Below are 21,506 nucleotides of genomic sequence, written 5' to 3' on the forward strand. Positions count from 1 at the left end.
CAGCTTTAATATGGTATCAAAACCTGTAATATGTCAAATTTCACCATGTGGTGGGTTTTCCCATGCAGATCGCATCACATTGGAAGTGAGTAACTGACTTACCTACGCTATCTCACGACCAATTCGTACGAATTCGACAAATGATTAAAAAGTGTCTAATTCGTACTAATCCATACGACCTCACTCGTACGAATTTGTACGATTTGTCTAAACCCACGTGATGGGTAGGTTTAGGGACAGGACATTCGTACGAATTCATACGAATTGGCCAATTTGTAAAATATATACGATTTAGCAAAATCGTACTAATTCGTACGAGTGAGGTCGTATGAATTGTTACGAATTAGCCACTTTTTAATCATTCGTCAAATTCGTCTGATTTGGTCGTGAGATCGGGTTAGACTTACCCTCTATACCAGATTAGCTTGTGCAAAGTATAGCTGTCAGAACAGTTCTAATAAGAGAAACAATACTTTTTTACTACCAAACTCATTTTTATACAATTTGCTGGACTAACAAATATCTCGCTAAAAAGCACATTGTTTTTCATGGAATGTTCAATTTAGAGATTTTGGGCTTTATTGTCTCTATAGGCTAACCTCTCAGAATAGTAGAAAGAAAAAATCCCTGATACACATTTAAGTGTTTATTTTATTACACTTTGGATCTGTAAATTTTAATTACAGTACTAATCTTAAAAAGCAGTCAAACTAATTACGACAATGTTGTTTGGGTTTGGTGGTCTGACTTTGTAGAGTCAAATATAAACAGTGTTCTCTAATTGCATTGAGTAAGCATTTCCAATTTAAGCACTAATTCAGTTTTGGTTCACGGGATATCGTACGCTAAGGTGATGATTTGGCAATTTATCCAAATTTCAATCTGTAATCATAAGTAACAAGGCTAATGAGCTAACATAGACATGACTAAACATGAGAGGCCTGATCTCTTATTAATATTTTTTCTCTCTGGCGCTCACCCTCTGTCTCTCTGGTTTCTCGTAGGATTTTCATGTATAACTAAAAAATATTGCATTTTCTCAGTTGTATGTCGCCATTGCAACCTACAGTATGGTTACAATGTCAATGCATATAAACTGTAAGCAGCAACAACATTTTCAGATTAGATATGTCTTTGATCTTTCCTCACAACCTTAAACTTGTCAGCAATACTGTGTATACAAACATGAGAAGGCGGTGCTAAAATTAGCTACTACATAAGCCACTTGTCACTAGCTGTGAATGAATGCACAACCTTCAGGGTCATGTGTTGGTATGCACTGATTTGTCATTCTAGATGTGTCTGTGAGCTTAGGAGAAGGAGCTTCTTCGAGAACTGGAGAAGGCACCACCCCCATTCTGAGGCAATCTTACCAGTCCCTTTCTCATTCATCCACCCCAGGCCTAAAGCAGTTGATCTAATAAGAGGTGGTAGTTTGAAACAGTCTGCTGAGAAAAGAACGCTTAACTGGTCAGTTACAGCTCCTCTGTCAGAGGTTTCCTACTAATATAGCAGCACCGGGGTATCTTCAGCATTTCTTCCAGAGACCAATTGAGTTACCACATACACTTTGAGTCACTTTGCAGAAGATTCAGAATGTCTGATTCCACCTCCATCAGGGAGTTTAGCGGGACGCATCAAGCGTTTCGAGAACGCTGGGCGAAGACAGATGATGAGATGTGCAAACACAGTATGTCTTTCCACTTGCACAATACTCTGAGGAAGGAGTTCTTCGCCAGCTACCTGTACCTCCTGGAGCAGATTCCTCTGGGTAAGAAATATTTTACAGTACGTGTACTTACAGTAAAGTTACCAAAGAAACTACTGGTAATATAAGGTTACATGGGTTAGGTTAAGGGTTACCAGTCATTGTAATTGCTTTAATAACTAATGACATGGGCTGTGAAATTAAGTGCTATACCGAAATTAAGCCACACTGTACAAAGATTTTTCAATCTGGATCAATTAATATTTATGTTACTGGCATGTCTCTATCAAAATTACATTTACAAATTTGTGATTATAATTTGAGCAGATACTGGTGAACAGCTAAACCTCAATATCCAAACGATATTCACTGTACACTAAAGGCCTCCATATTGTTCATTCATTCAATCAATGTACAGATCTATGTTACTATTTTAGGCAGGATTTCATAAATGTGTATGCATGCTGCATTCTTTACATTCCTCTGAATATAACTTGATGTGTTAGTAATGACAGCTGACTTTGCTGTCTTTGGAGGCCTTGGAGATAGTGGGATAGATCATCCAAAAATAATAAATTCTGTCATCATTTGCTCATCCTCAAATTGTTTCAAACCTGTATGAGTTTCTTTCTTCTGTTGAACACAAATAAGTATGTATGAGTAACCAAAAAGTCAATGGACCCAGTATTGTTTTCCATTCTATGGATGTCCAACATTTCGTCGAAATAGTACGCGCATGACACCCTTTAGCGTTAATATAACACACGCTGTTATGGGTAGGTTTAGGTCTGAGATGGTCTGCGTCTCATATAGACGCTAAAGGATGCCAGTCACCTTTATGACGCCTTGGATTCTGAGTGTTATATTGACGCTAAAGGGTGCCATGTGCGTAGTATTACAACGAAATGTCATATGGCATCACCTATGATGCCAAAGGATGAGAACGGGCTCGAATGTCTATGGTGCTCCACAACTGTTTGGTTACAAACATTCCTCAAAATATCTTCTTTTGTGTTCTGTAGAACAAATAAATTCATACAGTTTTTGAACAACTTGAGGGTGAGTAGCTTAATAATGACGGAATTTTTATTTTTGGTTGAACTATCCCTTTAAGGTGGGTGAAACATTAAGAAAAACAAATGTTCGCCTTCAAGCAACCGCGAATATTATACAATGATTTGGAGTTGATAAACAATTTGTTTTGTTGGTTGTGTTGACCATAGTCTTTGTCTGAAGAATGTGAGCTTGTGTTTTCACTGGTTCACATATTTATTTAATCAGGTGGGTAGAGTAAACTGTGGAAACACGTAGCCCAATCCAGTCTGTCAGTGTTACGGTGAGTTGTAGGTTGGATTGAGAGGCCAGATTTCTCTCATCAGACACATCCATTATTTGTATTGTTACTGATGAGCTTCTTTTAAATTATGAAAACAGATAAATGAGACAGCACAGGTTAATAAATTAATAACCACACAGGTAAAGTAATCTTCAGATAAATCCTAAAATATACTTGACAGTTGATATTAAAACATGTAAAGGAACAATGGGATATTTGAGGTGAAAATAAGCATAACTCTTTTTTTAAACCATTTGTATTGTTTTAATAAGCATAAAAAAGAAACTTAAAATAACAATTATGAATTATTCAATGTTTGTTTTCCCTAGCCCATGCATGCAAAGCATAATGGGACCATCCCCTCCCAACATTCAGAAAAGTGGAAATTATTAATCAATGCTAAATCTCAATTCGAACAGATTAAGTAAACTTAAATTTTACAAATGAAAATAGCTTTTACTAAATTAAGATTTTAATAAAACAAATCTTTATGTAAACTGAGCAAGAAGTAAAAACTTATGAGTACATATGAGATCAGCTTTTTGACCAAAAGGAAAGACAGTCATTCATACTTTTAAAGGACCTTTTAAAAGAAACTCAGAAAGTATTTTGTGAGAGCTTAAAAGAAAAATGAGTATTAATGACTGATTTGGACTTGATAGCTGAAATTAGCGGGATGCTTTGTTGCCTCTTGACCAATAACGCAAGGCAGATTAAGGTAAATATAGAGGACCAAGAAAAAAAATACAGGACCAAAATAAAATAGTCCACAAGGAGACATTGCCCAGTGTTACTATTTTCGACTTTGGGCTACTATACTTGTGATTCACATGACGAACTCTGGCCTGCTCACAAATTCAGGATCACAATCCATTCACTCTGCCAGTTCTCTCACTTATAGCACTTCAGCAAGTTCTTCCCGCTAATCATCTGGTGATCTGATGTTTGACTCTAACTTTCCATCCATGTATTGACTTAATGACTGATCTGTCCTTTAAGGGACCAACCATTTGAGGGAGCAGATGTTCCAGCTGAACTTAATAATGTGGCATTAGACTGATGCTGACAGAGTTTTGCATGCAATTGCTTCAAACCGTCTTAACCCCTAAATGTGCCAATGACAAAGTATTCCTTGTAGAACAACACTGCCAATTTCAACAGTATCAATACAGGCAACTTGGAATTTCTGATGTAACACCATAAACTGAATGAAAACATTCTTAATGCTATTAATAACCAGTACCTTTTAAAGAACTAATTATGATCAAATGGTGTGAGAAGTGATTGAGAAGACATTCAAATGCATTGAAACTTCTTTGCATAACTGTACACTTCCCCTTTTGAGATGTTTTGACCCCATGCACAGATGACCTTTAAATGTCAATATTATAATAGGATTGAATATTAATATTATTACATTCAATTTTGACTAACTTAATTAATGCCTAATTTTTCTCTCTAGCTTGTAAATGTTAAAAATTCTCACAATAAAATGAGAACATCAGTTGAGCATTTTTCACTAAGTGACGTTTGTTGCCTTACAGTGAAACTCTATGCAGTGACTTGTGAGTACATTAAAGGGGAGAAGCAGTTTTACTACAGGGCACAGAACTTCTACAAGGACGTCCCGGCGTCAGAAGAGGGCATGATGGGAGATTTTTTGGAGATATCTGAGATTGACCTTGAAGGCTCAAGACAGTTCCTGAAGAAATTTGTTGTACGAAATTTTGCCTTTCTCATTGATACTGAATGTTTATTATTCAGTGTACTAAATAGTGGCTGTATATACAAGAAGAATACTGAAATGTCACTGTAAAAAATATTGTTTGTGGGTATAAGTAAAAGAAGGATAATTTGAGTACATTTTACAAGAAACGTTTCCGTTTTGCTATACTAAAAAATGCCATAATTAATTGAATGTGTTACTTGCCATTTCTTTGTAATTACTTGTGAAATGTACTAGTCATTCCTGGTTCAAGTCTATTGTCGTAAAAAATCTGTTAATCAGTTGAATGTAGTACATGAAGAGTTCCAATCCAAAAGCCTCTAAGTGCCATTTGAAATTCTCTTCTAGAATAATCATTTTTATCAAGCTTGTATATTTAAATTCAGTAATTTCACTTAAATGGCAATTCATAGGTAATCTTCATTGCCATTTAAGTGAAATTGCTGAACTTAAATATACAAGCTTGATAAAAATTAACATTCTTGAAGAAAATTTCAAATGGCATTTAGAGGCTTTTGCATCTGAACTCTTCACATCAATTTATAAATATCACACACAGCCCACACCATAAAAACGGATCAGTTGACTTAACTTAAAAAAGTGAGAAATACATTGCCTTTAAATTATCAAGTAGCCTAAATAAACACAGATTTTTATTATTAGACATCAAAAAGTAAAATATATATTTATATATTTTTTTATTGGTCCCTAATAGGGTCCAGGGAAGGCTGGCACCAAGCGAGCACTAGACTGTGGCTGTGGAATCGGGAGAGTTTCTAAAGGAGTTCTGTTTCCTGTGTTTGATTCCATGGAGATGCTTGACATGATGGAAGATTACATCCTCCACGCTCACGAGTGTTACCTCGGAGATTACGCAGACCGGGTGGAGTCCTACTACCTTTACAATCTGCAGGAATTCATCCCAGGTCCAAACAGATACGATGTCGTCTGGATTCAGTGGGTTGCCTGTGAGTGGGTTGCTTATATCATGCTGTACATTTTGTAGTAATAAGTAACTGCATTGACTCCTTTAATTTGACCTTTTTTTCTACCTCCCTACATCTTATTTTAGTAGTTGCAGGCTATCCATTTCCATTTTCTGTAACGTGAGCAGCTGTATGCTGGTCAGGGTCTTTTGTTGCAGTATACAGTTTCATCTTCCAGACTGCAGCCTATGTGTATATTTGACACCGGTGACAGAGATATCTATACGGAACTGCCTAAAACCATATAAAGACTTGAGATAGTACATGAACTCCTTGTGGTGACAGATTTTTTTTAAGACCTAACTGAAGCATCTCACAATCATTATATAATAGGAACATAGCCTAATATGACTCAAATGGCCATTAAAGAAGAAAAAGTAATTAATTAATTGCATATAAGCAACAGCAGTGTATTGTCCCTGGTTGGGCGCCGTATTGCCTTCAGAACTGCCTTAATTCTTCATGGCATAGATTCAACAAGGTGCTGAAAACTTCTTTGATTTTGGTCTTTGACTCTTCTTTGATTCTTTTTTAAGATTTTGGTCCATATTGTGAAGCAGTTTCTGCAGATTTGTCCATAATCTAAATCTCCCATTCCACCACATCCCAAAGGTGCTCTATTGGATTGAGATCTCGTGACTGTGAAGGCCATGTGAGTTTAGTGAACTCATTGTTCGAGATAGTTTGAGATGATTTAAGCTTCGTGACATTGGGTGTTATCCAGCTAGAAGTAGCCAGCAGAAGATGTGTACACTGTGGTCATAAAGGGATGGACATGGTCAGAAACAATACTCATTTAACTCATGGCATTTAAACATTGCTCAATTGGTAATTGTCATGAATCAGTACAACAAGCCCGTTCTCATCCCAAGACGTCGTCTAACTGAAGCTTTTGACCAAACGTCAAACTAACGCTTTAGGGCACCCTTTAACGTCAGTTAGATGACACTATCTAACCCTAACCCTAACCCTACCCCAGACCTAAACCTACCCGTGTCATCTAACTGACGCTAAAGGTAAAGCCTTTCTGAAAGGCTTTGATAGAAAGGTTGCCTTTCTATCAGTTCAAACCAGTCTTGCCATTCTGACCTCTGGAATCAGCAAGACATTTTTGCCCAAAGAACTGCCGCTCACTTGATATTTCCTCTTTTTCAGACCATTCTCTGTAAACCCTAGAGATGGTTGTGCTTGAAAATCCCTGAGGATCAGACATTTCTGAAATACTCAGACCAGCCCATCTGGCTCCAACAACAATGCCACGTTCAAAGTCACTTCTTTCTTCCCCATTCTGATGCTCAGTTTGAACTTAAGGAGATCGTCTTGACCATGTCTACAATCTAAATGCATTGAGTTGCTGCCATCTGATTGGTTGACTAAATATTTGCGACAACAAGCAGTTGAAAAGGTGTACCTATAGTGGTTGGAATAATGAACTGTTGGAATAATGAACTGTTGCTGAATGAACAGTGTCTGTTGTGGACATTAGAAATGTACACACTCTGTTTTTATCAAGAATTACATAATTCATGAGCCATTTTACATTTCAGGTCATCTTACTGATAAGGACCTGATGGAATTTTTAATGAGGGCTAAGGAGAGCTTGAGGCCCAACGGTGTGATTATCATTAAGGATAACATGGCGCGGCAGGGCTGCAAGCTGGACCCGATTGACAGCAGCATCATTCGCCACCTGGATATCATGAAGAGCATCATTCAGAAAGCAGGCCTCTCCATACTGGACATTGAAAAGCAGGAAGGCTTTCCTGAGGCCATCGTACCTGTATGGATGATCGCCATGCACTAAATGAAAGACGTGGGTAAGAAGCAGAGAGTGTTTTCAGATGGACGTGATGTACATGCACTATAGGTATAGTAGTAGTTATATATTATACATAGTATGTTTTATCCCATTTACCAACTAACATGTCAGAGTATAGAAATTTCAGTTAATGAACATCTGTTTTTCAGAACAAAGTTTTATTTTTCCAGTAGCTTTTGCCATTTTCAGACTGCGGTCATTGTGTGTAGTTTCTATTATATGTTGACTCACATAATACGTTTTTACTGATTTAAAATCAAATGTTATTTTTGCTTTGACAGAAATCTTTATTGAAGATTTTGTAAAATATAATTTCATTTTTTTTTTAAAAATTGAACAGTGTATATAATTGTCTTGCCATTTTTGTATATTTACTGTAATAAAGTAAAACTAATTATTTATTTATTTTTTACAAAAATAATGCTTTTGTCTATGTTTTTTAGAGTACAAAAATGTTAATCATTCTGAGTAATAAATAAAAAATATATATATATATATATATATATTACAGTGACATTTATTTTATTATAAGTCACCAAACCACATTATGATATCTCCCAAATGATTATATTATGGGAGACTTATTTCCTTTAAACAACAAAGACCTTCATGATTATCTTTACATGAGCAAAATATAAAACAACTTAGCACTAGAGAGTCTTGCTTACACTGCAGAAAATAAGATAATTTCCATGCTCTTGGTGTCTCTGAAAGCAAAAATTCGCTTCTTATTTAAAGAAAGAAGGATAAATAATGTCAACAAGTTCAAAACTTCATTGTATTCCCCAAACCATGAAAAACCACACTGTTTAGGTAAATGGTTCTCAGATGGTGTCTTCGTAGAGAGTAAGGGAATTATCCCTGGTTTTGACAGACTACTCTTTTGTATCTGCCTTGGGTTCTGTCCAAATCTGTCACAACGTGTCTGCATAAAGAGCATCACCAAGTCACCTCAAATATTCAGCATGTAAGCCTCACAAAGATGTCTTGAGCAGTGCTGTGTAAAAATTCAAGCAGGTCCTTTTCGCCATGAATAGGCAGTTTGTCAAGAAAAAAAACGCTAACACTCACAGCACGCAATGCAGGCCGTCTGTTCTGTTATGAGTGATCTACGCTGGTTCTTTACCAAGCAAATTCCTTGCACTCACGGGATTTTGCAAATACATTTTTCAAGGTTCCAAACACCCTCAGGCTGCAGTTCTATTTCTTTCATAAATCTCTGTAAATAGCAGCCAAATGTCTATTCGTCAGAAATGGTTAGCGTACCTGGCAGTTTCTGCTATCAAGTCTAATCTTTCTCGTTTCCCTCACAGGCAGTCTGGCAGCTAATGGTCTGTATTAACAGAAATAACATTAATAAATTTGGTCATATTAGAGCTGAATTGAGCCCTGCTCCCGGCACAGAGAGTCAAACATAACATTGACAGACAACTGGGAGTGTTGCACTGACACAGGTAATTATAGACAAATGATCTTGTGCCTAGACCTGGCAGTGGACGACGACATCGAAATTCAGGTTTATTTCATTATTATTTCTCATTTTTCAAAATGATTTGTGGTGTCAGAGTTTATGCAAGTTGCTTCAAATCTACTTTTAATCTAATTTAATAAGAATTTATGCTTTTCACAACTAGACTTTAACCCCAAAGTCTAATAACTACAGGCTTGGTACTGAGAAAATTGGTCCTCAGAGTGAAATCTGATACAATTGACATAGTATGCTTTGGCATTAGGGAAAGAAAAAAAATAATAAAAAAGTATTTCAATCTAAAAATATTCCCTTTAAATCATTACGAAGGATTGTGATGATTTGGGGCTGGTTACTGCCAGAAGAGTGACAGTGAACAACCATAAACATTCACAGCTTGTTTTCTGGTGCGGACTCTCGAGCTTATTCTACATGTCAGCTCAAAGGCCAGAGCTAAGTTAAACCTACTTTTTATAGGTCATGCTGATATTCAATAGTTTATTATGCACTACCCATATCATGTCCTGCTGATAACATCAGTTTGATCTCCAAACTGTTCAAACTCGGACAAATTACAGCAATATGAAGGTTTTAAAGGGAATATCATTTCTAAAATCTCAAATGCCTTCTAGTATCACAGTTTTAATATGCAAAAACTGAGTTGATTTCACACAAATTTGCAAACATGTGGCACTCTTAAAGGAACAGGGCTATCAGGATGGGTGACCAATGGTGAATGCTTTGGAAACGTTTAAAAAAAATAGACTGTTAAAGCCAGCAAGCAACGGCAGTTGCAATCGTTTTTCGTCCCTATTGTGACGATGAAGTGAAATTGTTTTTCGAATAGTAAAAAATTTAGGGTCCATCATTGTGGTTTGCTAATGCTGTGATGTAATGTGAGTGACAGGTTGTGCCGCCCTCGGGCCAGTAAATACGTCATCAGAGAAGAGATGATTTTGCAAGAGAGAGGATGTTATTTTGATTAAAGAGTACAGGGGCACATAAATTAAAGGCTAAAAAAGATGTGTATGGTTAAATCATTTACAACAAATATTGCATAAATATTAGTCTTTATAAAAACAAAATTATAAGAATTGTCTAGTTTGATTTCATGGCCAAAACTCTTACTCTGGATGGCGCCATTTCATAATCCAGTATTCATTTTTAACATATTCAATATTAGCTATTACTTTACTTTTCGTACTCTGATTATATTCCACTAAAAGTCATTGTAAATATTTTTGCAAAGATTTATACATCGAACTTTACCATAAGAGTGAGAAGAAAATTGATAGACCATTCAAAGTGAATATTTTCCATATTTGAGGGTCAGCGGGGAAAAAAAGAAATATTTTTATGTTTATCAGGATGCCATGTGACCATTACCAAGAACGGCGAACATGCATATGATGTTAAATTATTGAAATATTATTTTCAGGGGGTATTTTAAGTAAACATTTCAGGTTAAAGATGTCAAAAGAGGTTTTGAAATGGGTGTTCAGATGTTCAGCACCATACTACTTCAGAACTGTCTGGTTCATCAATGCGGTCAGACTAGTACTATTGAGGAAAATGCCGTTATGCCCACAGTCACCTTAAAATGTCAGCCGCAAACCACGGCTGCCCCATCAACGATCACGTGACCTTGTTTGGCCTGGCCTGATGTGGTTGATTGGTTGCTGAGGTCAGACATTTGTCCTTGTGACTGGATGGGGCTTTTACAGTGCGGGGGATTAGAATTGACCGCACTGGCATAAACAGTAAACATGGTTGCCTTTAGATTCGACGCCTGTTTTCCGAATCAGCACAGCCTCCGCTATCAGCCTGACTAGTAACATGTGTTAGTTCTGCCACAACAAGCCAGAAGCTTGTTTTGTGCGCCGTATCCCAGTTTAAGTGAGAAGAAAACATTTTTGCAGGGGTCTTCCAGCACAATTATGCCAAAGAAGGGAAGGAAATTATGTGTGCAAGCCCATTAACTAACTCAAGCTAATTAGCTACAGCTAGCACCTAATTTAATGTCGTTGTACAAAGTTTAATTGTAAGCCCACCCAATTTGATTCAAAGGAGTGGGTGACATAACACAATCTGTCTCTTGTAATCTGTTGGTTTTGCTCTTCGTGAAAAACATGTATAATCACCTTGTAGGCCTTTTCTTTTCCTCTAAGGCTTTGGAGGAATATTTCCTCATGCTGGTTTCAATTCACTAACCTTTCAGATCACATTATAATGAGCCAAAATAACTCTCACATGCACACTGAGCCTGCCCGAACCGTTTTCCACCAAAGCCATTCAGGTTCATGATTCACTATTGGTGTCCACAGCAAGAGGGGGAATATGTTTTTGTTGTTAAGAACAATCTCTTCCATTTCAGATTGTTCTGTGGTGAACTGCAGGTTGGCTCGTGAGAGCAACTCACGCGAAAGAAAATAAATAAGAGGGTAAAATATAGAGAAAGCCAAGGAGAGCCATTAAATCTAACTGGACCAAAAAAAAAAAAAAGTGGAGTGGACGAAGCGGCAGGTATTTCCTGCTTCTTGATCTTCTGAAGCTGAGCTCATTTTCCCCCACTGGGGGTTCAGGCTTGGTTTGTATAATAACTTGTGGGATAATGCCAACAGACTATTATTCATTTTTCTTTGGGAGGAGAATAGTTTGGAGGAATAAAATGACATGACTTAAAATAAATGTCTGGTGATCTGTGTATCATCTTGATTGTAATATGTTTAGCATGGAAATATATATGTTGGATGTTTGCATTCAAAATCAAGGTTACATTATACTGGTTAAGAAAATCCTGATATGGATATTGCATCCAGTAACGTAGACTCACTTTTCTGGACATCACGGTATTCCGGACACTTAACCATTTCCGCAAATTCTATAAATAGACTTCATGGTCATTTCATCTTATGTTTTCTTTGCCTCATCCTCTTTTGCTTACGACTAACCCAGCTTATGGTTGTTAAAATGTATGCGTTAAAATATATTAGAAATGACTCCTTCTACCTGTCCGAAACACAGTGAGTAGAATTTTATTTTCAGCCGTCCGGAACACCGTGAGTCAACGTTACAGAACAAAATGATCAGATTCATACATGTATGTTATATTATGCCTGGTTCAGATTACACGATTTTAGCCCGATTTTGGCACGATCTGTTTGACGTAGGCTTTCGTGGGGATTCGTAAACGGCAACGGGCGTCAGGACGCAAGATTCGATCGTATCATCTTGTATAGTGTGTCATAGTGGCGACAACATACGTCGCGTCTGCGATCCTTCACGACATCACGACAGAAAGACGAGCATGTTTAATTTTTTTCGTCCACGACGGTTCCCTCCCATGTATGAAGTTGACCAATAGGAGCACAGAAGCTTTTCCGTACACAACTTTCAAAAATGGCGAAACGAAAGAAAGACGATGGTGCTAACAAACTAAAAGTAAAACTATATAAGAAAACAATATTTCACCTCAAGTTCTCTTTGGAGGATTGACAGCCCCTACTGTCCTCTTCGAGAAATCCAGGAAAGTGTCCATTGTTCGGTTTTCTTTTTTTTTCTTTTTTCTGAACACAGGACAGCCAATACAACACTCACTGCTTCCTATTTCCGGAAGTCACTCGCTACTAGTTTTGTCTTCTCGATGACATACGCGCGCCGTTAAAGACGGCATGCGATGACTGGTCAGGATGCAACATGTAGTCTGACATGTGTCTTGTCCACGACACAACAAGATTTTAGGAGTCAAAATCACGTAATCTGATACAGTGACTATCGTAACAGACAAAAAAAAAATTGTGTAATCTGAAACCGCTCATGTTTGGTTTCCTCATAGACACCATAATTATATATGTAATTATATACATATATATGAATATAAAAATGATGGCCAGTGAGTGGCCTGACTTTGAAATAAGATACACTTCTTGCCCTTTCACCACTGTGACCTTCATTTCAGCATTTGTACTGCAAGTCACTTAAAACAACAAAAGAAATCTGTTAAACAACTACCAACATCACTGAATACATTTAGGCCTAATGCAATACCATTTACTGCTCACACTATGTTGATTCATTTTCATTCATTTCACATTGGTTGGCTCCAACCAAAGAATGCTGAATTTTCCTAAGCAAACAGCCATCACTCGGCCACAGCAAAGCCCTTGCTAATGAGAGAGCAGGCAGCTCGCTCATCAATTTCAAGTACGATTTATGAACCGACCTGAGAAATATGACTTTAATAATGGTAACAAATGGCAGAGCAGCTGTCGGGATTGGCACATGGTAGCGAGACCGAAGCTGTAGAGGAAAATAACACCCTAGGGCCAACCACTTTTTGGCAAAGTCATTCTAATGAACTGTGAAAATGCTTTGCAGTGTGTCAGATATGGGCACCGCAGAAACTGGCTCTATAAACTCCTGATTAAACTACAGTTTCTGTGGCTTCGCCATCGTTTAACTGTGTTACAGGCTCTGTCATAATTGTGGGTGCAGAGGTTAACAGAAATATGGAGATGGCTCTGGCGCTAGTGAACCTCAGACATGGTCTTGTGCAGTTACTATTTTTAAAGATCCAAATGGAACCTGGAGTTTTTAAAACGGCCTGGAAATAAGTTTCTTTGCTATTCCTACACCAAATTTGGAATGTGTGAAAGGATTAGGACATGCACTGGCTGGAGAAATTACGCTGACAGCTCACCGCATTTTCCATGCCCACGTCTTAGGACAATTTGACAGGAACAATTTTAGTTTTATTACTCGGGATGTATTAAGCTAATCCAAACTATGTCAGGAAAATAAATGTAGTCATTTCCCATCAATGACCGTGTAATCCTTATTATCTTCAACCCTTGTTTAGTGACCATATTAACTCCAAAACTTTAATGGGCATAAATTAAAATGCAGACACCCCGCAGATTCTTAACATAAATGGTCATATTTTATGAGTCTCTCTCACCAGGAAAGAGATGTTGTTCATTGTCACATGATGTTAAAGAATACCGACAACTTCTGAATCCCCTTTAACTCCGCTGCATATCCCACGCAAACACATCTTGTTGGCAGATGTGGCGACACCACAAACACTTCAAAGTGCCTGCACTCAGACCTTCTCCATGCACTGACGCCAACTGTAAAAAGTGCCGGACATATGGATTGGAAAATATTAAGCCTTTCAAACAGCGACTGACTGGGCAGCCTACTCTTGTTAGGAGAAAATATTTGTATTACTCATCATTTAGTTCTGTTGACTCTAAATTGTCACTAAGACCTCATCACTGCAAAGCAAAGCTGACAGAAGCGAACAGATCTGAGTTACACGGTATCATACTGTGTTAAATGGAGCTAATGTTGAGGGAAAGAGATTGTTAGGGTGAATGTTAAGAATGTCCCGTTTACACACTCTAAAAAATGCTGGGTTGTTCCAACTCAAATTTGGGTCAAATATGGACAAACCCAAATGTTGGGTTAAAAATGTCATTTAAAACATTACAGTTGAAAGTGAAAGTTGAAGTTGGGTTAAAATTTTAAATTATATTTTTAACCCAACATTTGGGTTTGTCCAAATTTGAACCATATTTGGTTAAGTGCACAAATAACAACAAGATTACAATTTGTAGTAATACTAGATAGCTTTATACATAGATTACTAGGCTTTATTAGTGTCCACACCAATGGATAAGTTGTTAATTATACTTTATGCTGCTTTAAATGTTTAAAGCCCAGGGGCTATAAAAAAGGGCTACACTTATTTTAAGGCTTTAATAATGAAGTTAGTTACTTGTAATAATGCATAATTTATTGTAATAACTATAGTAAGTGTTTGTAGTAAAGTATAACTACCTAATCTTAAATTAAAGTGTTACCAAAAATTTCTAAAAATGATTGCGGGATCACAAGCCTCTAGGTAATGGCAACATGACAAATGTAGTAAATCAAGGTGACATTCATAATACAATTCACAATAAGTAATTACAGTGAAATTACTTAAATTTATTAAAAAGATATGTGATTTCTGTATGCAGTTTCAGATTTCAGATGTAGAGTTTTTAAATCCTTTGTTTCTTCCATCCCTAGCAATATGAAAGTAGCGCCGGTTTGATGAGCGGTCTGGTACGTTGCCATGGGTGAATATTAAATTAATAAGAAATATCATACCACTGGATTGAATTATTGACCAATCGCAATCAAGTATTTTAAAGACCTGTGTCAGCAGTTACCATAATGAGTCAATCAGATAATACAGTGCAGCTGTAACAGAGATGCAGTGTGAAAGCCGTGGGTTGCTGGGGCTCTAGGGCTCTCTTAGTATTTTCCCATGAACATGAAGCAAAATCACAGTATATTCTTCTTGTTGTGGTGAGAGGCAACAGGGAGACATCTTATTCAATCTGACATCTCAGGGGACAGACTTTTTTTTTTTTTAAAAAAACCTCAAAGCTCTTGAGTGACTATAAAGTTTGGGTTGATGTAATCGCACATGGCAAACAATGAGAAAATCTCTCCTCTTGAATATCGCACCATGGACATGCATGCTTTGGTTCTCTTGTAACTGAAAACACACGTATGACACGCTCTGCAAACAGACAGATCTCCATCAGGGAAGAAAAATGAAGTGCGGGATGTGAAAATGTAGTGTTTTTTTCCCCCTGAGTGACGGTTCATTAGCAGGCCATTGAGATCTGATTCCATCTGTTTCTGTCACTCTCAATTTTTTTCATTTGGACTGAACGAACAAGGCAAAATAGTGACTTAACCTCATTAACTCCATAAGAGGATTGTTTCCCATTAGTGGCTAAATGAAGTTTTGCCAAGTGAATCGTCATAGACGGGACCCTCGGGGCACACTGTCAGTTGGGAAATGATTTACCTATTTAGTGTCAAAATGTGTTTACTGAATGTGTGTGTTTCTGAATGTGCTTATAGCACAATTTCAAAGCATTGAAAATATGGCGCTAGCATGTAATACATGTTTCAATTTATTTATGTAAAAATAGTGTGATTAATTATATAGAAAATAGGGTGAGAAATTTAACTAAATTAATCATGCCTTTATTAATGCTTATTTAATGTTTTTGTTTTTGATTTGGGGACGATTCATTTGAGGTCAATCTGTTGAAAAAAAGGATTTCTTTGTTTCTCTTTTCTCTCAATATTAAAATTGTAGTTTAAAATAAAATATATAATAGAAAAAGTAAATAGATAAATAAGAAAAAAACAATATAATAACAAATAATTGATTGACAGTTTTATGTGTTTAGTCTGTTTTTCTTTATTTAACATAAGTTTTCTAACCTGTTTCTTTTTTGCCTTTTTTTAATCTATTCTAGACTGTATGAAACTCCCATAGCAGCATTAATAGTGTCATCACCAGAGAGATTTTACTAGACTCTGGTACTTTTATAGTCCTGCTAGACATCATACACTAAACAAACAGCTACAACACCACACCATAAATATGTAGCAAATTAAACCAGTTAAGGATGTCACAGGAAAATTGGTGAAGTTAGGCATGTTTTGTATACATATAACTTACACTAAAATAAAGACAGATGCCTTTCGTTTCCCTTCTCTTCGAATTCAGCTGAGCTAAAGCAAAACCACATTTTTCAGGGTTCCTCACTGGCTGAATGTCGTTTCAGTATATGAAGTGTGGGGGGGCAAGGCGGGAGTTTACCTTCGCAAAGTCTCTTGACAGTGTCAGGCTATTGTACGTAATGAGAATTGCCAGAGGTTGGAGGTAGATTGACGTATATCCTCCACACTGTATATGAAAACATGTCAGCCATGGCTGCCAGGACTGGATAATTAGATGACTTGCCACCAGCTTAAAGACACTGCTGTATGAATGAACATTAGTCCTTCTGAGGAGGACACAATTTTTCAAAATTGTTTGGATTAAATTCACCATTTATATGGTAAATGTTCAGCATAAACTGTCCGCCTTATTGGAACAGTCAAAGCCAGTCCGTGAACATTTGAGAGCAAGTTGACTGTTTCTGCAACTGTAGTTAGACGTATGAATACCTATATCTGCAATAGAGTTTCCCGAACTAACATAATACAACAAAGACGAACGCTTCAACTAACACAACCTTAAAGTTGGTAAAAGTAATCATTCATTCTTGAGGTCAAATCCGTGTCAAATAATCTTTTTTACAAAGTTGTTCTCTGTACGCGAAACCTTTCAAAAACGCAAAGGAAAAACATTTCTGTTTTTAGTACATCATTGTCATGTAAGCGTACCCTAAAACTAATACATTTAAATCAATAAAAAAAATAACTAAGGACATGAAAACCAACACTAATAAAATTGACAAAAACACACACCCAAATTATTAAAATGACTAAAATTTTACTTAATTCCTAAATTTACTAAAATGGAAGAAAAACTGAAAATATAAAAATTCTATTTCAAAATATTATCAAAAATAATGATAACACTGAAAATAACACTGTTGGATGCTCATTTTGGAAGCTAATTAAAAAAAAGAAAACATCAGATTTCAGACATAAATGACCACAACTCTGTCTGATAATACAAAATACAAAAAACTTGTGCATATTGCGTTATAATATGTCCAAATATTAGCCATTACTCATACTATTGACCATTACATTACATGCCACCAGAAATAAAACAATAACCAGAAAGCACAGCTAACATTTGCTAACCTGTTTCGATTTAGTCTGGACTGTCTTCAGTTCTATCCTAAGTCAAACATATCAGTCTTTAACATAAACTACATCTAAGTATCATCGACAGAGGAAAACCTGTTGACATACACACATGTAAGCCTTGAAACTGCAAACACAGCTGTTGTTTCGCTCATTTGCCTTGCTGAAGGTTAAACCAAACAAGTGTTTTATTACGGCTGTTATGGTTTTGTTTGGTTCCAAATGAAGCCAACTTGACTGAGGATAATTAAATGATTTTAGATGCTAAAAAAAAGAAAAGAAGTAAACCCATAATCAACACTGTTGTCTTGCTATGGACAAGCTGACACATCAAAGAAAGCCTGTGGCCTCTTGTTAAAACTCAACAACATCTCACGCTGCTGTAAACCTTCCACAAAACACACAGGCAGCACTTTCCTCCAATGCAAAATAACTGTAAACATTTAATTACATTCATAAAGTAGATAGAGGCAGTAAATCAACCAGGCGCATGTGTGTGTGTGTGTGTGTGTGTGCATTTGTGTTTAATATAACAGAACAAATGCATTACAGTAACTGTTCTTCACATTAGAACAGTGGGGGCTGCTGTTGGGTGGGGTGCGCACAACAGTGGCATGCTTGTATTGAAAAAGGTGGCTGTGACTGTGCCAGTTTCTCCTGTAGTAAATACATTACAAATCCCATATAAACTATTCTAGGCCTTGCGGCTGGTGTTGAGTGCATCTTGAGGTGGGCTGAGTGGGCTGTGGGCACAGAGTGGCTGCTGATGGGGGCTCAGGGTGGGCCAATTCCATCTTGCTGATGGGTACACTTCAAAAAAATTATGACCAGATGTTCACTAAAGAGCTTTTAGAAAAGCACTGGGAGAGAAAGAGAGCAAATGCAAGAACTAGTTTTTGTTTGTGCGTTCCAAATATTTTGCTCAAAAAGCGAATAAAGTGCTTAAAACTAAATCTCTTTTTTAGGAGAAACCAAGCAAATTTTATGTGGTCCGCTCATGCATTTTTCGAAACACTGTACAACAAAATACTCTGAAAGGGTTTACTGCTAAGCAAGGAACCAGTGAACAGCACGACCAGTAAAGTCCGATTCCCGAGCTAATGACTCTTTTGAAATGGTTCTTTTTAGTGAATCAAAAACTTCAGGTACATCCCAATTTGAAGAGCTATCAGACTCCGATGCTGGATGACAAAACACTATCGGTTGAGTACATAGTGCACAGTATATAAGTGCATAGTTTGTCATTATGGGACACAATTCAGTGCAACCAGTGAAGTCTGATTCCCTAGCAAAGACTCTTTTGAGTCAGTTCTTTTTACATGTACGTTTACATTCAATCTTTTATCAAATGCTTTTATCCAATGCGACTTACAAATGAGGAGAGCATTAGAAGCAATCAAACTAACAGTAGGCCAACAACATGCAAGTGCTTTGACTAGTCCCAGTTAGTCCAGCACAGTACACGCAGCAATTTTTATTTTTTTATAAATAAAATAGTAAGTAAGTGTTAGTATTTATAGAGTGCCGAAGTTACGACGTCACTCTGTAGGCCAAAACACTGAAGTGAGTTAGCATTTTAGCACTCCCGGTTCCCTCGCTTTAAAGTCTATGGGATTTTTGAATGGGTTTTTACTAAATCGGCTGAAATAAAGTCTGTGGTGAACAAAGCCTCTAAATATTTTCACGTTTTGATCTATGACATAAAACACACAGTTATAACCTGCTTGTGGTTTTTTTAAAGTTTATTGTGTCTGCTTTTGTTTTTTAAAAACTTTATATAGGCTTCAAAATGTATACATTTTGGATTAACTTGTTAAGATTATCTTGAGAGACAAAACATGTAAGGGTTATTTTTTGCGATTTTCCAAAAATCTATGGGGAAAATGCATTGCTTTTCGATCGAGGGAACCCACGCGCCGCTAGCTTCCGAGTTGTCCTACAAATTGACGTCATCACTTCGGCACTCTATTTTTTTTTTTTTTTTTTTTTTTTTTTGTGGATCACAAATGCATAAAAATCAGTTGAAGCAGTTTCTCAGTTAATCTGACTTGCATACTGAACTGTCTGCAAGTCAATAATGTCATATCTGGCTCCATGAACCAATAATTGATACTGTGTTATGTTGTAATTACGGTTCATGAGAAGTCAGTGAAGTAGCCTAAGTAACTACAGTATCTTTACATTCAAAGTCAAGGAACCAGAATCATTAAATTCCTTGAAACTCTTATTCCTACCAACAAGATGTGCAAACAGTCAATGACTGTTGAATCATGATACAGCATCTGTTTAACATTAAACAATATCAGACTTCGCTCTAAAATACTTAAACGATCACATTATGTTTTTCATTAACTGTTCAAATCATCTGCTGTGTAGAATCTCGAGACCGACAATGTATAATGGTTTATTTTCTCAGGTTATTCAGTAACTCTTGTGAATTCTCCATCTTGCGGTTATCATCCATATCCTCTTTGCATTCCATTCAATTGCATTATACAGGTTTGAGGGTAAATAAATGATGACAGAATTTTCATTATGGGTGAACAAATCCTTACAAAGACAGCAAGATTTGAACATAAATAGAATGGAGGGGCTAGTTTCACTTAGTTTATTTTTAACATATAGCTATACCTACAAACCTATTAAAAAAAATCATGCCTTTCTTAACTATTTACCGATTTCTGCGTAGAGAGCATTTCTGTGGAACCGTCTTTATTGTCTCAAGTTTCTTAAACTACGCTTGTTTCGTTTTGAAATTTGTTTTGCTGTATGTCTGAGGTTTCTGCCAGATGTGCTGTGTGTGGCTAAACAGGAGACTTGCAGAAAAGTCCTGGATCAGAGCCTGAACTGGTCAGAGCAAAGCTGCTAATTCAAGTGGTTTTGGCACAAATATAGGTGGAGTATAGCTTCAGGTGACACAATTCAGGAAATGTGCCAACATGTTCTTGTTCTGGTGAGCTCTAGTAACTTAACTCACAGGTAATAAGTTAAATATGTAAATCAATACCACATCATGCCAGCAGGGCTGAATATAGGAACGTGAAAAGAGAGCACTGTTTTTTTTTTAAATAAATAAATGAAAAAGAAGTGTTTGAAAAAAAAGTTACATAGTGTACCTTTAATATGACCAAAAAAGCAAGTAAATAAAATGGTCAAATAATGCAATCTCATTAATTCAGTATTAACTTCCAGTATAAGACTATTTAAAAAACAGCATTAATCCAACTCACCTGCACTGTTCATTGGTTCGACAGTTTCCTACAAAAAAAAAGAGCAGTTAATAAATATTTACTTGACCTAAAAAAAAATGGTCACACTTTAAATTAGGAGACATCACTAATTATTGTGTCCATGTTTTATTGCAAAACTCTTATTCTGCCATTGAGATGGGATACGGGGAAGGTTAGGGGTTTGGTGGTAGGGGTAGATTTAAGGGTGTGTTAAGGTGTAAGGGACAGGTCAACAGTATAATTATAGATGTCATTACAGAAATTAATTACATATGTAATTATATGCAGGTATTTTTAATGTCAAAGCATGTATACAATAATTGCATTGTATCTAATTATTTATTTATTTAAAATGTAGTACATAGTTAAAGACAACTAATATGAAGTGGGACCAAAACATTTTTTTACTTTCTAGATATGGCAGAGATGGGTTCAATTTTATGATAAACACACAGTGAAAGAGTCAGGGAATGATCACAGGGTAATTTCTGTCCTTTTAAATCATCGCATGACATCACACAGATCCGTCTCTGGTCCCCTAAACTCTTTACAGATGG

At 36.6% G+C, this 21,506-nt stretch overlaps 2 protein-coding genes across 2 annotated transcripts in view; one reads left to right on the forward strand and one right to left on the reverse strand.

The window, feature by feature from the left end:
* The first annotated feature begins 1,460 nt into the window (after nt 1-1,460).
* ntmt2 (N-terminal Xaa-Pro-Lys N-methyltransferase) lies at nt 1,461-7,560 on the forward strand. The gene is made up of 4 exons (XM_039692616.2): nt 1,461-1,771; nt 4,589-4,761; nt 5,486-5,738; nt 7,304-7,560. Exons 1-4 carry the CDS (start codon nt 1,597-1,599, stop codon nt 7,558-7,560), a joined length of 858 nt encoding a protein of 285 aa, XP_039548550.1. The 5' UTR covers nt 1,461-1,596.
* Nucleotides 7,561-18,408: 10,848 nt separating this feature from the next.
* LOC148976855 (uncharacterized) overlaps nt 18,409-21,506 on the reverse strand; it is a 30,322-nt gene continuing 27,224 nt past the window's right edge. Inside the window, exon 3 of the mRNA XM_089118745.1 lies at nt 18,409-18,529. Within this exon, the coding sequence (XP_088974871.1) occupies nt 18,409-18,529 (121 nt within the window). The remainder of the gene's footprint in view (nt 18,530-21,506) is intronic.

This window comes from Pimephales promelas, chromosome 13 (genome assembly GCF_988280905.1).
Source record: "Pimephales promelas chromosome 13, fPimPro1.hap1.1, whole genome shotgun sequence".
NCBI lineage: Eukaryota > Metazoa > Chordata > Actinopteri > Cypriniformes > Leuciscidae > Pimephales > Pimephales promelas.

Coding starts and splice junctions, on each gene's coding strand:
- ntmt2 (XM_039692616.2), top strand. CDS start 1,597: ATGTCTGATTCCACCTCCATCAGGGAGTTTAGCGGGACGCATCAAGCG. Junction 4,762..5,485: donor AGTTCCTGAAGAAATTTGTT/GTACGAAATTTT, acceptor GGTCCCTAATAG/GGTCCAGGGAAGGCTGGCAC. Junction 5,739..7,303: donor CTGGATTCAGTGGGTTGCCT/GTGAGTGGGTTG, acceptor TTTACATTTCAG/GTCATCTTACTGATAAGGAC.